The sequence below is a fragment of the Mesoplodon densirostris genome, chromosome 1 (genome assembly GCF_025265405.1).
Source record: "Mesoplodon densirostris isolate mMesDen1 chromosome 1, mMesDen1 primary haplotype, whole genome shotgun sequence".
NCBI classification, from domain to species: domain Eukaryota; kingdom Metazoa; phylum Chordata; class Mammalia; order Artiodactyla; family Ziphiidae; genus Mesoplodon; species Mesoplodon densirostris.
In genome coordinates this window covers 36,855,884-36,869,921 of record NC_082661.1, presented here as the reverse complement: position 1 = coordinate 36,869,921, position 14,038 = coordinate 36,855,884, and the positions used below count along the sequence as shown (strand labels likewise).

General features: G+C 39.6%; 1 protein-coding gene across 6 annotated transcripts in view; it reads left to right on the top strand.

Moving 5' to 3' along the window:
- PCGF5 (polycomb group ring finger 5) overlaps positions 1-14,038 on the top strand; it is a 127,575-nt gene that overhangs the window by 76,712 nt on the left and 36,825 nt on the right. For 5 of the 6 annotated variants that reach the window (XM_060102111.1, XM_060102119.1, XM_060102144.1 and 2 more), the window contains exons 3-6: positions 3,423-3,519; positions 9,343-9,398; positions 9,505-9,564; positions 12,027-12,175. In XM_060102111.1, coding sequence (XP_059958094.1) covers positions 3,423-3,519; positions 9,343-9,398; positions 9,505-9,564; positions 12,027-12,175 — 362 coding nt within the window. The remainder of the gene's footprint in view (positions 1-3,422; positions 3,520-9,342; positions 9,399-9,504; positions 9,565-12,026; positions 12,176-14,038) is intronic. The other variant, XM_060102135.1, reaches the window with a different exon arrangement.

Sequence of the window (14,038 nt, the reverse complement as noted above, 5' to 3'; positions counted from 1 at the left end):
GTGGTCAGATTTAGCAGAGGTGCTAAAGATGTTTTACATTCCTACATTACATTCCTTTCCTTTGTAAAGTTAAAAACTTTTTTAATCTGCAAAATTTGACTTCATATCAGAAAACCTGGATTCAAGTCTCTGTGCTGCCATTCATCAGGGAAGGCAGGTTACCTAGCTTATAAAAACCTCTTCTCCTTCATCTGCAAAAGTAGAATAAGATACGGTGACTCAAATGTTGATGTGAAAAATAAATCCACCTCCTGATGGGGCTTTCTATCTCCCTCTGTTCAGCACTGTTCAGTAGAAATAAAATGTGAGCCACCTGTGTAATTTAAAATTTTCTAGTAGCCACTTAAGAAAAACAAATGAAATTAGTTTTAATATATTTTATTTAATCCAGTGTCTAAAATATTATCAATTCCACATGTAATTAATATAACATTAATGAGATTTTTTTCATTCTAAAAATCTGGCATGTGTTTTACACTTACAGCACATCTGAACTTGAAGTAGCAACATTTCAAGTGCCTGGGAGCCACATGCCGCTAGTGGCTATCATGTTGGACAGTCCAGATCTAGAATATAGATTAATATTCCCCATCAGCATCCTTGAGCACTGGGGCTGCCTTGGCCTTAAGCAGCCTTATTCTTGAAACTTTGTGCACCTCTGGACAAATGAGCCTCACATTTCTTTCTTGAACAACCTAGATTAGTATCTTTGCCCCTGGGAGGATAGGCTCCTGCCCTTAGCCTTTTGGCTGACCCAGATGAAGACTTGCTCTGGGCATGTCATGTGCCTCTCTGTTTGGCCAAGGCCGGTAGACAACCAGGAATTCCTGAATACCTTGAGCATGATAAACCTTTTGAATGACGGAGCCCCAGGGCAGGGTCAGAGATTCAGGACAAGATCAGGCTTCATAATACCCCTTCATTCGTGCCTCTTATCTGTACTATTTGCCTTCTTTCCCAAATTTCAGAGATTTATCTAGTGTCCCCGGGAAAAGAGCAAATACCAGCAATCTGCAAAAGAATTCAGCTTTTTTTCCTTCTACCTCAGTATGGCTTAGCAAGGCAGCCCTCCCTCCCAAACATTAACTTTTTAAAAGACGTTTAGAATGTTTTGGAGGCCAAGAAATTTGGAGGACAGATATATTCATATCTAAGCTTTTTCTGTTTTAAGGTTTTCTAATACTGTCTTCATCCAAATTTTGTGAGAATTATAGTAAAGGGTTGTTACCCTAATAGCTGTATTGTCATGGTAAAAAGAGGTAGAGAATAGGGGACTCGGGTGTACTCTTACAACAAAAAAGTCTGCTCAGATGTTACCTTCTTAGGAAGTCCTACCCTGATCACTCTTACCTAACAAAGCTACCAGCCGCAGGCAGGGCACGTGTGCGCTCTCTCCCTCTCCCTCCCTCTCTCTTCCCCTCCTCCCTCCCTCCCCCTCCTCCCTCCCTCCCCCTCTCTCTCTCCTTCTCCCTCTCTCTCCCCCTCCCTCTCTCCCTCCTCCCCCTCCTCCCTCTCTCTCCCCCTCCCTCCCTCTCTCTCCCCCTCCCTCTCCTCCCTCCCTCTCTCTCTCTCTCTCTCTCTCTCTCTCTCTGCACACACACCCACTCTATCATTTTTCTCTTTGTTTTGTAAATATCACTTATTACTAACTAAAATTCTTTCACTTCCCAAATAGAACATAAGCTCCATAAGGGTGTGGACTTTGTTTTGTTTACCCCTGCACCCCCAACTTCTAGTATAATGCTTGGCTATTGAATCGATGAATAAATACGTGAAAGGAAATACCAAGATACTATTCTCTGTATGTACTGATAATTTTAAAATTAGTTACTGAGGAGAATTCTTCCTCAACCATTGTTGCTCTGACCAGTATGTGTGATGTGTTTGAATTTTCAGACCTAATCTCAGTGGTAGGAATCCTAGTGTTTACTCTTGATCAATTGTTTACATAAACTTTTACTTGTTTTAGATAGTGTGGGGCTTAAGGAGGGGGGAAAGTAGTTTGTAATGGAGTTGTAAAAGGGGGAGCTGATCAGTACCAGGTGAAAATTTAAGATTACACAGGGTAATAAAATGGAGAAGGGGGTATTGGAATAGGGAATTGGACTGAAAAATTCTTATAGTTCAGATGCTGTAAATATGTCAGAGGTTTTTGATCAAGACAGTTGATAGGTAAGAAGCTTAGGGAAAAGGTGGGAGAGATTCATAACCAGAAGCATTAGTATTATCTGGAGTATTATTTGGAGGAGTGGCAGGCTGTATAGGCCTGTGGCCAAAAAGCCACAAATCATATTTCTGTTGTCTTTGTTTATAATCTTTATTTAAAATCTTAATTATCCCTTTCAGTTTCTCAGTCATTCTTTCGGTTTACCTCTCGTGCTTTTGTACCAGCTTGATGTCACTACCCATACTTCGTGCCCCTTGGAATTATGGTATCTGTGAGCACAGACTCATCATACTCTGCACAGGCCAGAAGTTCCATTGTAACTCCTGGCTTGTCCCAGGAGCACCCTGCCAGTAAAAAGTAATCCAGACATACTGAAAACTCTCAAGTATTATTAAGAACTATTTATGTTGCATTCAAATAAACTTTTAGTAAAAGAAATAAATGCAGACTTACCAGTTTTTTTTAAATAATATGTATATTTTTATTTTGCCATCCATCAATTTTGCTAATTTATCCAAGATCCCCGTGGATACCAAAATCTTCTGAGGCTCAAGTCCCTTACAGCCGACCCTCCATATCCGCGAGTTCCACATCTGCAGATACCATCAGTCTCCTAACTAGAGCTACATAGAAAATCCATGGTTTCATAATGAATAATTTCACACACACATAAATATTTGAATTTGAGATTCTGTATGTTCAAAGCCTACATTTATGAGTACTTTCTAGCCCTATTTAATTTTGAGATAATTTTAACAGAAGAATATTTTTTTCATATTTCCAGTTTGGGGGTAAATTTCTAAAATCTCTAAAGATAACATACTAGATTTTCAGGTTTTTACAACATTGCATAGAAAGTGAATCTTTAATTTACACAGATTTTGTGCTTCAGATTTGATTTTTATTTGGAGAAGAAAGGATGGGCCTGACTTACCAGCTTTTACCTTTCCTTGTTCTACTTCTTTAAATGAAAATGCTATCATTTTATGTAAACGCATCAGCTTTTTTTAGAGTGCTATGAACAAATTGTTTGGTTTGTGAATATATTGAAGAAAAACAATAAGCAAAATAGTCTATACTTTTTATATTGTGGCAGTAGGCTTTATTTCAGTTGGTTTTTTTATAGTGTTCTAATTTTAAGGTTTTATTGATTAAAGAATGGTATTTTACATGTAGTAGATAACTTTTAAGGACTATTTCTAATCACATTAAGTTCAAATGATGCATTTTAACCTAACATCTTTTTTCTTCTCAGTCTGTAAGACTTGTATTGTCCAGCACTTTGAAGACAGCAATGATTGTCCAAGGTGTGGCAACCAGGTTCACGAGACAAACCCGTTAGAAATGTTGAGGTATGTAAATGTATTTTTAGTTCAACTAACTTAAATACATTATATAAACTCTTAATTTTTATTATGCATCATATTTGTTAGGACTTTGACTCAGTTAATGTAGGTTTTATGATTTTCATTTTGAAGCATTTTATTTCAATTTAAAGTATTTTATTAAGAGGACATGAAAAACAAGGCTGTGCATATTAAATATTTAAGAAACACATTTCCAAGAATTATAACTTTATCTCAGGCTCTAAGTTACTTTAGTTGTAGTTATTTTCAGTATTTTAAATTTATTTATTTTTGCTGTGTTGGGTCTTCGTTGCTGCATGCAGGCTTTCTCTAGTTGCAGCGAGCAGGGGCCACTCTTCGTTGTGGTGTGCGGGCTTCTCATTGCGGTGGCTTCTCTTGTTGCGGAGCACGGGCTCTAGGCACACGGGGTTCAGCAGTTGTGGCTCACAGCTCTAGAGCACAGGCTCGGTAGTTGTGGTGCACGGGCTTAGTTGCTCCGCGGCATGTGGGATCTTCCCAGACCAGGGCTTGAACCTGTGTCCCCTGCATTGGCAGAAGGATTCTTAACCACTGCGCCACCAAGGAAGTCCCCTATTTTCAGTATTTTAATATTCTACAAAATACTCTATATTTGCTGAGCTACACGGTAGTAGAAAGAGGGCAGACCTGATGGTCAGGGAGACTAATCTTGATACTATTAATTTTTTAAAATGTGTCATATATTCAAAAAGAGTGTACAAACATTTATGTAAAACTTAAAAGAATTTTAAAAATGACTACCTTTTTACCATTTACTTAGTGGTATAATCATTATACCAAATAAATAGTAATAATATAAAGAAGTATAATCATATATTTTTAAAGATAGAAGTGCTACATAAGATCCTAATCTAAATCCTTTTTCAAGATTAGAAATTGAAATTTATAGAAGTGACACAACATTGCCTAAGGTCCTAGCAAACTAAAATGTCACTTCCCAGCTACAAGCCAGGTGTCCTCACCACTAAGCCCGTTTTCTTCCCACTGTTCCTACCATAGCTCTACCATAGATCAACTGTGCAATCTCAGGAAAGTACCCATTGAAAAACAGAATTAGATATTCTCTAGAGAGCCCTTACTAACTTCATCTCTATGTGATGTTTGCCATCATTCTATAAGTCTGGATTTGTAAGTCTTACATTTTAGACTTCTTTTCTATGTTAGTGCCTATAGTTGGAATAATTTGTCTATAAGTAAATGTATGGCCCATTGGTTTTCAAAGTGTGGTCCCCAAACCATTAGTATCTTATTAGAAATGACAGTTCTTGGGCCCCGCCTCAGACCCTCTGAATCAGCAACTCTGAGAAGGTGCTGCAAGTGAGGGGCATCAGGGGTGTGAAGGGAGGGACAGATGCCAGTTTTAAATAAAATGCTGAGGATAGGCCTCATTGAGAAGGTGATATTTGAGCACAGAATTGCTGTCTCTGAGGGAATTAGCCATGCATAAATCTGAGGAAAGCATGCCTGTTCCAGGTCAGGGGAGCAGCCAGTGCACACGGCCTGAGTCAGGAGTTAGGAGGGCACCTGCAACTTGTCTGAGGAGCAGCAAGGGAGCCTGGGTAGTGGGCCAGGAGCTCAGAGATTGTGGACCTGATCTCTGACCTGAGCAAGTAGAGAATGGGGTTGTCATGAACTGAGATAAGGAAGACTAAGGATAGAGCAGGTTTGGGGGACAGGTAGATGGGGTGTTTGGATTTGGACAAGTTGAGTCTGTTAATTATTTCAGAGAAGAGAGAAGTTGGCAGGTGAATATACAAGTCTGTGATTCAAGGGGAGAGGTCTGGCTGGGGTTAAATATCTGGTAGTCTTCAGCATGTAGACAGTATTTAAAACTGTGGGACTGGATGAGATCACGTACGGGTGTGAGTGCAGAGAGAAGAGTAGAGGACCAAGGATTGATCCCTGGAGCATTCCAACGTTGAGAGGTCAGGGAGAGGAGGAAGGACCAGCAAAGGAAACTGAAGAGGCACAGTCAGTATAGGAGAGGGCGGATCCAAGTGTGTGGCTTGGAAGCCAAGCAAAGAAGAGGGAGTGACGGACTGTGTCTGATGTTGTAAGGTGAAGACAGAGTTGACAGTTGGATTTAGCAACTTGGAGGTCATCAGCCTTGACAAGAGCACTTTCAGTAGAGTTGTGAGGCAAAAACTTAACTGGATTGTTACGAGAGAGCAAGGGAAGAAGAAGAATTAGAAACAGTGAATATAGACAACTTTTTCAGGTTTTGCCACAAATGGGAGTGGGAGCAAAGAAATGAGGTGGTAGCCGTTCAGAGAAGTACAGTCAAGAAGGTTTTCTGTTTTGTTGTGATATGGGAGAAATGATGGCATGTGTGAAGGGACTAATCCAAGAAAGAGCAAAAAGGTAATAATAGGAGAGTTGGGGAGAGGGGGCATTGCTGAAGCAGTGTTCTTGGGTGGTTGAAAGGGAGTGAAATCTAATAGAAGAGACTGGCTTCATACAGGTCGTGTGTAGCAGCAGGTAGGAGGGCAGAGTAGACATGGGTGCAGATGCCACAGGAAGATGTGGTGGTCAGAGTCTGTGCAAGTTTGTGTCTCACTGAGGAGAAGATGTTTATCAGCCAAGAGTAAGGACGGAAAAGGCGGGTGTAGGGGTTGGCGAGAGAAGAAAGTGTGTTGTCCAGGAAAGTAAGAGAATAAATGGACTGGGAAGTGTAGTGTGAGTCCTGGCAACCTGAAAGGCGCACCTGGGTTATAGTTAGAATTTGAAAGGGTGTGGTTGGGCTTTCCAGCCCATGGGTAGAAGGTGATGGAGAGCTGGATTGGACTGGTGGTGTGGTTACACCAAATGATTTTGAGCAAGTGAGGGAGGGACAGGGGAGTCAAAGGTGCATGCAAGCTGTGGCTGTAATGACTGCTGTGGGGTAATCCTGAATGGACGGTGAGGGCAGCAAGAACATGACGTTGGTGAGGGGTGATGTCCCACGGGGACAGGAATGGAACTAGTTGATTCCTGAACCGTTTGTGCATAGTAAGAAGAAATTCTTTCAGAGAATTTGGGAATAGGTATGTAGCAGATGAAGAAAAGAAAGCAATTACTAACTCCAGGGAAAGAAAAAAGTTGAAGGAGGGGATATCTTTAATCAGAGTACACTGTGAATATTTAGATGATCCTAACCATGTAAACACTCATTATTTTAAAAATGGCAGTAAGACTATTAGGAAGATGAGAGTTGGGAAAACATATGTTGGGAGGAAAGGGGCATGGCAGGATGATATCAGAGAGCTAAACCTTTATCTCCCACAGAAGGAGGTCAGAAAAACCTAGACAGCAGAGAAAGAATGGCTTTGTTTTTTAATTTATCATCCATCTATCTATCATATGTATAGAAATATGAAAGTAAATACTAGACAAAACAGCTTGGATTTGAAAGCGGTTGCCCCTGGGGTTGTAGGAATCAGGAACAGAGAGAGCGGGGCATAAGAATGTTGTATTTTCATATAAGGTTACGGGGAAGTTTGATTTGTAAATTATACATGTGTATTACATTGATAAAACAAATATTAAGAAGAAGAGAAATAATACTTCTCTTAAACACTGTTACTATTAAATAGTCTGGGAAAACTTTGTGAAGGAGTTAGTGGGTAAGTCCTGAAGAATCAGGTAACATCGGTTTGGTTGGAGAGTAGGAACTGGAAAAGAGTGTTTGAGCCAGGATGAAGAGCATGAGGGAGGAAAACAGATTGGAAAAGGCAGGGCATTCTTGGGGATAATTGAGCAAGTCAGTTGGCTAGAGAAGAGTGACAAGAGAGCAGCACCAGTTACAGTTTGTAGGTTGGACTCAAGTTATATAAACACTTGAAGCCAGGTGATAGGAAGAAATTAGTTCTTGAGCAGGCAAATAATGATCAAATTCGTGCTTAAGGAAAACTCATTATGAGCATGTCAAGGTAAAGGGAAATATCTCTATGCTGTCCTCTAAATAGGGTGGTAATTGAGGGACTGGAAGGATGGGAAATGTGCAAAGACTGGGTGGGAGAAACATTGAGAAGCAGCTGTCTGGGGCTTGGTGAGTAAATATGTGAAGCAGGAGAGACAGGTAGGTTAAAATAATGCTTGCATTTTGAGCCTATTTGGGAATGATATGGTATCATTTCTAAATTTAATCTTTAAAAAGTAAGACAGAGGTATTCAGTATTTTGTTGAAGGAGAATAGATAAGATAGTCGACATATATGAACAAAAGGAGGTGCTTGGGATATTCAACATCTGTTGGAAGTATGGAACTTGAGCTCAGCAGAGAGATGCAATGTGTGTGTGTGTGTGTATATATATGTTATCTGCCTATATGTTAGTTTTGAAGTCACAAAAGTGGATGAGATCTTCAAGGAAGGCAGCCTGTAGAAAAGGTCAGAGGGTGCAGAGAGCAGATCAAAGGAGAATACTCAGATGTAGAGGTAGTTGGAAAAAGAAAAATATCTTGGGGACAAAGGGAGTTGATAGAAAAAAAGAAAAACCAGGAAAGGAAATTTTCAAGGAGGCAGCGTCAGGCAGCACTGATAAACTGCTGCAGAGCAATGAGGAGAAAAATGACTTTCAGAGGAATTAAGATCTTTTAAATTTTAGCTCTCAAAAAAATTTTAAATCTATTCATTATGGAAGTTATGGATGATTTGAGGAGTTCAGTCGAGTAAAAGAAGCAAAAATATGTGACAGAAATAATGTCAACTGTGATTTCATAGTTTTTCCAGTTGGAAGAAGAGGTTGTGTATCTGCTAACAGCTTGAAAAGACAATAGGTTAAGCCAAGGTTTGGGGGCTTTTTAGATGTGAGAAACGTAGCCGTGTTTTCAGTTGGAGAAGAGCAATGCCGCTGAGCAGGGCGAAGGAGATGAGCGGAGAGGGTGTCTCCGGAGCAGGAGGACAAGATGAAGAAATGAAAGCCGTGGAAAGGAAGAGCTATGCTCAGATACAGCAGGAAAAGGAGATGAGAAAAATGTCGAGAGAAATATTTACGTTTTTTATCTAGGAAAAATGGTCTACATTTCTCAGAAGAGAAGACTGGAGATTATTTCTTTCATAGGAAAGAGCCACAGTTGTGGTAGAGGTTTTGAAAGCAGTAGCTGGCTGCATCAGCTATTGCTGTATAACCAACCGCCCCTACATTTCATGCTGAACACAACCGTAAAAGCATTTACTATTCCTCACAGTTCTGTGTGGTTCACAGATCCAGGTGGGTCTGCTGGTCTTGGCTGGGCTCGCTCAGGTGACTGCAGTCAGAGGCTGGTCAGTTGCTGCCCTGCTGATCCTGGCCTGGGTTCTGTCCTGTGGGGCTGGGCTGTCCGTGACCTAGTGCGAGAGGGCCTCAGCAGGGCAGCTTGGCTCCTTGGACATAGTGCCCCGTCCTCCAGACTTGTTCTGATGGTGGCAGGATCCCGAGAAAGCACACCAAAGCACGCGACACGCCTCGTGAGGCTCGTGCTCGGAGCTGAGCAGTGTTGCTTGTGCCACATCCTTTTGGCCGACCACGTTTCAGGGCTGGCCCGTATTCTCAGAGTGGAGAAATAGACTCCGTCCCTTTATCAGAGTCCTGTTCGGAGGGGCAAGGTTGTAGAGAGAGCTGGGGACGGGGCCATTTTTGTAATCTGTGTTCCACTGGGACAGGCTAGAAAGAGATGTGCTCCCCTCGCAGAGCTGTTGGGTGTGATACGTGTGCCACACCTGTGTACGTTCTGTATTTTGTAGTGTATGTGAGATGCAGATCTTAAATGGTTTACCTATTGGATTTTGATGCCTTTATTGTTTGTATATTCTCTTTTTTTCCTCTTTGGAAGGTTGGATAACACATTAGAGGAAATTATATTTAAGTTGGTCCCTGGACTACGAGAACGTAAGTTGCTCTTTGGGTTCTTGCAGAGTTTTGTGAAATCACCATTTCTGTTAAAGACTTCATGATTGCGTTTCTATTACTTTTATAATTTTTTCTTTTAAATTAGAAGAACTTGAGCGTGAGTCTGAATTTTGGAAGAAAAACAAGCCTCAAGAAAATGGACAAGGTGATTTTTTTTTTTTTACTTCTATATCTGATGGAATCTCTCAAATTGGTCAGCTTTTTGTAGCTGTGGTGAACTAATCTCTCTTTTCAAGCTCAAGTTTCTCCTGTACAAGGGGTACAATTCATGTACCCCTTTATATTCTGAACCTTTCTCTGATTATGAACTTTCTATATAGAATCATGAGATTTTATATAAATGCATGTAAATCTGGAGTCAGTCCAGTTGAAGGTAATTGGAAATAGAGGAAATTGGGAAGAGAAAAAGGAGATAAAACAGAAAAGTGACCGCTGATTATAGCAATATTAGCTGGAGAGCTAAAGGAGACTGAAGTAAGAAATAGCCATAGCCTGCAACTAAACAGTGAGGCATTTGCTGTTTTGTTTTATTTTTGTATGTTTCATAGGAGAGGGAACTGGGATGTAGCTGAGAGCCAGATCAGAGGATCTTGCTATGCTCTGATAATCTGGAACGAACTTTTCATAGGTAGAGCTCAGATGATACAAATTTATATATCCTAAAATTTGAAAGATATTTCTAGACACTTATGGGAATTTTCCCCATCATCTATGCTAAGTGACCAAATTTCCCTTTTGGGTCCCAGGAGACTGAGAAATCAGCAATTTTTAATAATTAAGGAAAGTGGGAAACATTACTGGGCAGAGTAATGTTTTTAGTATATATATATTGACACAAAAGAAAAAAAAAGTACAACATATCTGAAATTATAAGGAAGTAGTATCCTTTCCTATTGACATAAATATGAGGTTTGTTTCGAGATGGCCTAAAAATACCATTGAAATCTTTCAAGGATATATGTCTGTTTTTATAGGCTCACTTGTGAGCTCAGTCTTCTATCCCTGGTTTTTCCATACGATTCACAGGATTGTCAGTTACATATCATTAAAATGGCTTTCTCACTTCATATGTAAAATGGGGATCAGAGTTTTTTTAGTTCAGCTTAACTGTGCAGGGCTGGCTTCCTATAGCAGGGGAGGTTTGAGAATAGTTTTGAATGATTGGAATAAGGTAGCAAGAGATTATTTTTAATCTATAATCAAAACACTGAAATGGGCAAAGAAGCCAAGCCTGGCAAAAAATGACTTAACTAAAGGCTTGTTTTACCCAAGTGTAAATTGCAATTTAGACAGTAGTGCTATACTAAAAATATAGGTAAAATTGACTGAATGTTCCAGTTTTTGACTACTTTTTCAAGAGGACAGGAGCCAGGGCTTGTCATCGGAAGCTATGTGGTCAGGTTAGTCCATGACTGTGTGTCTTACAGATTGCATAGCGAAGGACTGTAGCCTACTTTGCGTTTATCTCCCTTTTCCCATATTTCTGCCTTTTTAAAGTATTTTATCATACTTGGTCTTTAGTTTGGGTGAAGAATTTGGACCTTTTCTTGGAGCTGGATCTTGGTTCATAGAAGGCAGCTCCTGTCTATGTGGGTTCCATATAAAAAGGCAGAAGAGAGAACCCACCTGCCCTGTATGATAACATCTGTAATGCTTTTACTACAGTCATTAAAGAGGAGCTAAGTGGTCTTTTTTTCCCCTGGGATTTTCTATACTGTAATGCTTGGCTGACTAATTCTTTCAAGTTTCAGCTTACAGACATTTTATCTGGAAATGTCCCCTGAATCTCTGCTTCCCCAGAGTTTGGGTTTATTAACTGTTATATGTACCCACCTGGTCTATCTTACCTCTTATATCAAAGGCCTTATCGACTTCTCCATCTGTTTTCTTTACTTGCCTGTACCTCCTTCTAAATACTCTGACACGATGAGGGTGAGGATGATAACACTACAGTTTCAGTATTGTTTCCCCAGGCTTCGTCTTAACAGAGTTAAAGGCACTCAGTAAATGAATGAATCAACAAATATAGTTGCACTATATGTAGCCTTCTGGTATTTCATAGGTTAAATACATTTGTTTATAGTATGCTACTCAGATTTCTTGGATGGTGTTTTAATGTTACATAGTTACATACAAGTTAAAAAAGCTAATTCATTTCACTTATTTCACTAGCTAATTTTATGAATATCTAATAATTTGAAATTTTGAGAACTTAGAGAATATTTTAGTTTGAAAAGAGTACTTGGTTTTAAGTTTTGAATATATATAGAATTTGGAAGTATTTTTATATCTTATCAATTTCTAAGTGGTCTCATCACTAACAGCAGTCATTTTTGTGACCAAATATAGCTAGTCCTGAGTCTTTCATTTGGATGTCCCAGTGAGCCTAGAAGTCGTAAGCTATGTTCATAAGTCACTGATGGTTTTTTAAAAATATTTCCATTGTTGAGTGGTTGGGACATTTAAAGGTACTAAAAGTTTCAGTTATTCTTCATCAAAAACTGTTAAGAAATGTTTTTTAAAGTTTATTTTTGTTTTCGTGGTTAGTATATTATTGCTTAGCTATAAAATCAACTGAGTTAACTTAGCTTTATTTAAATTATACAGATGATACTTCAAAAGTTGACAAACCTAAAGTAGATGAAGAAGGTGATGAAAATCAAGATGATAAAGACTATCACAGAAGTGACCCACAAATTGCTATATGTCTAGATTGTTTACGAAATAATGGACAATCAGGGGACAATGTAGTAAAGGTGAGTGGACAAGTACAGTTGTTTTTTTCATAATCATTTTATAGTAAACCTTTCATAACTTGTTGATGAATTTTCCTACTGTTTCAGAATGTTTGCTTTCAAATTTTTTATTAACATAAACAAATAGAATGTCATTCTCTGACAGTCTCTTACCTGCAAATAGCCAAGCAGTTGCTTACTTCAGGCTCCTGATTTCTAAACCTCACAACTGAACCGTCCTGGGTCACTGCCACCACCTAGTGGCCAATGAGGAGAATCACGCCTGTATTTCTCCTCTTTCAACCTCCTTTTATACCTTTGTTGGGAGTTCATATACACTGTTTTTCCCTTTTTAAGTGTAGTCACCAACTCAGATTCAGATCATTTCATGTTGGGAAGCATCTTCAACCTTTATTCATCCTCTTCTGATTTTCTCTTTTGTTTCTCTGTTTTTATTTGCAATTCAAAAAAGCTATCCATGTCATGGCTAATACATTTTATGAACAACATAATTGGTTTTGATGGATGTCGTAAAGTACCCGTGAACTTTTCCTTTACTTCCTCTGTGTGATCTGGAGGCCAGTGAGTTGAATTTTTTTTTTTTTTTTTTTTTTTGGCGGTACATGGGCCTCTCACTGTTGTGGCCTCTCCCGTTGCGGAGCACAGGCTCAGCGGCCATGGCTCATGAGCCTAGCCGCTCCGCGGCATATGGGATCTTCCCAAACCGGGGCATGAACCCATGTCCCCTGCATCGGCAGGCAGACTCTCAACCACTGCACCACCAGGGAAGCCCAAGTTGAATTTTTTACTAATACATTTAATGAAAATTTCCTGTCAGGAAGTTAAAAACAAAATTTTTCAACTCTGATTAAGTTTTCACAGCATTTTTCAAAAAGAAATATGTATTAGCATAGTGACTCAATGAATATTTATCCACTATGTGGATATTAGTCAGTGAAGATGTAAATAATAAGTTTTTTCCCTCAAGAACTTTTGGTTGGGTCTTACACATACAAACAGTTATAATACAATAAGCTAATTGATTTAGTTAAGAGAGGTTGGTTGGACAAGGCATGTAATAGAGTTCAGCAGTATTTAGAGAAGTGGCCACTGTACCTATTTATCCTTCCAGGCTTCTCTATTGGCTTTTATGCTCTGGTGCAGCACCCTTTCCTTTTTGTCAGTCTTTTCATCAATTTTTAATAACTTTACATTTCTCTCTTACTCCCAGTCATTTCTGTAGTCCTCTTTTGGGGATTTTTTTTTTTTTTTTTGCGGTACGCGGGCCTCTCACTGTTGTGGCCTCTCCTGTTGCGGGGCACAGGCTCCGGAGGCGCACGGGCCCAGCCACTCCGTGGCATGTGGGATCCTCCCAGACCGGGGCACGAACCCGTGTCCCCTGCATCGGCAGGCAGACTCTCAACCACTGTGCCACCAGGGAAGCCCGGGGATGTTTTTCTTAACAGAGATTATGATCATCCTTTAGCTCTCTAGTACATGAGTTATTATCTTGTAGTGAAAATTAAGTCAATAGAAAGGTGGAATATCTCTTCATAAATAAATGTGAAGTCTACTTCTCTGCAGGATTTCTAGTATGAAAGTTATAAAACATTGCATTTTAGATATTCATCGGAAAAATTAACTACCCCCTGCCTTGATATTCTTTTTGGCATCTTGGACGCTTTGCCATTCCAGTTGACTTTTTATCTTTTCACTCTTTTCTTTATAGACTTTTCTCCATCCTTGTGCCTTCATTCTTAAAACCACTTTTACAGCCTACATGACATATACTGTGCTACCCCAATTCTCACCTTTTCTCTCTGGCCACTCCTATACAGTCTCCACTGACTCTACTTCTTCCTGTCTTCTGCTTTATATATGTGA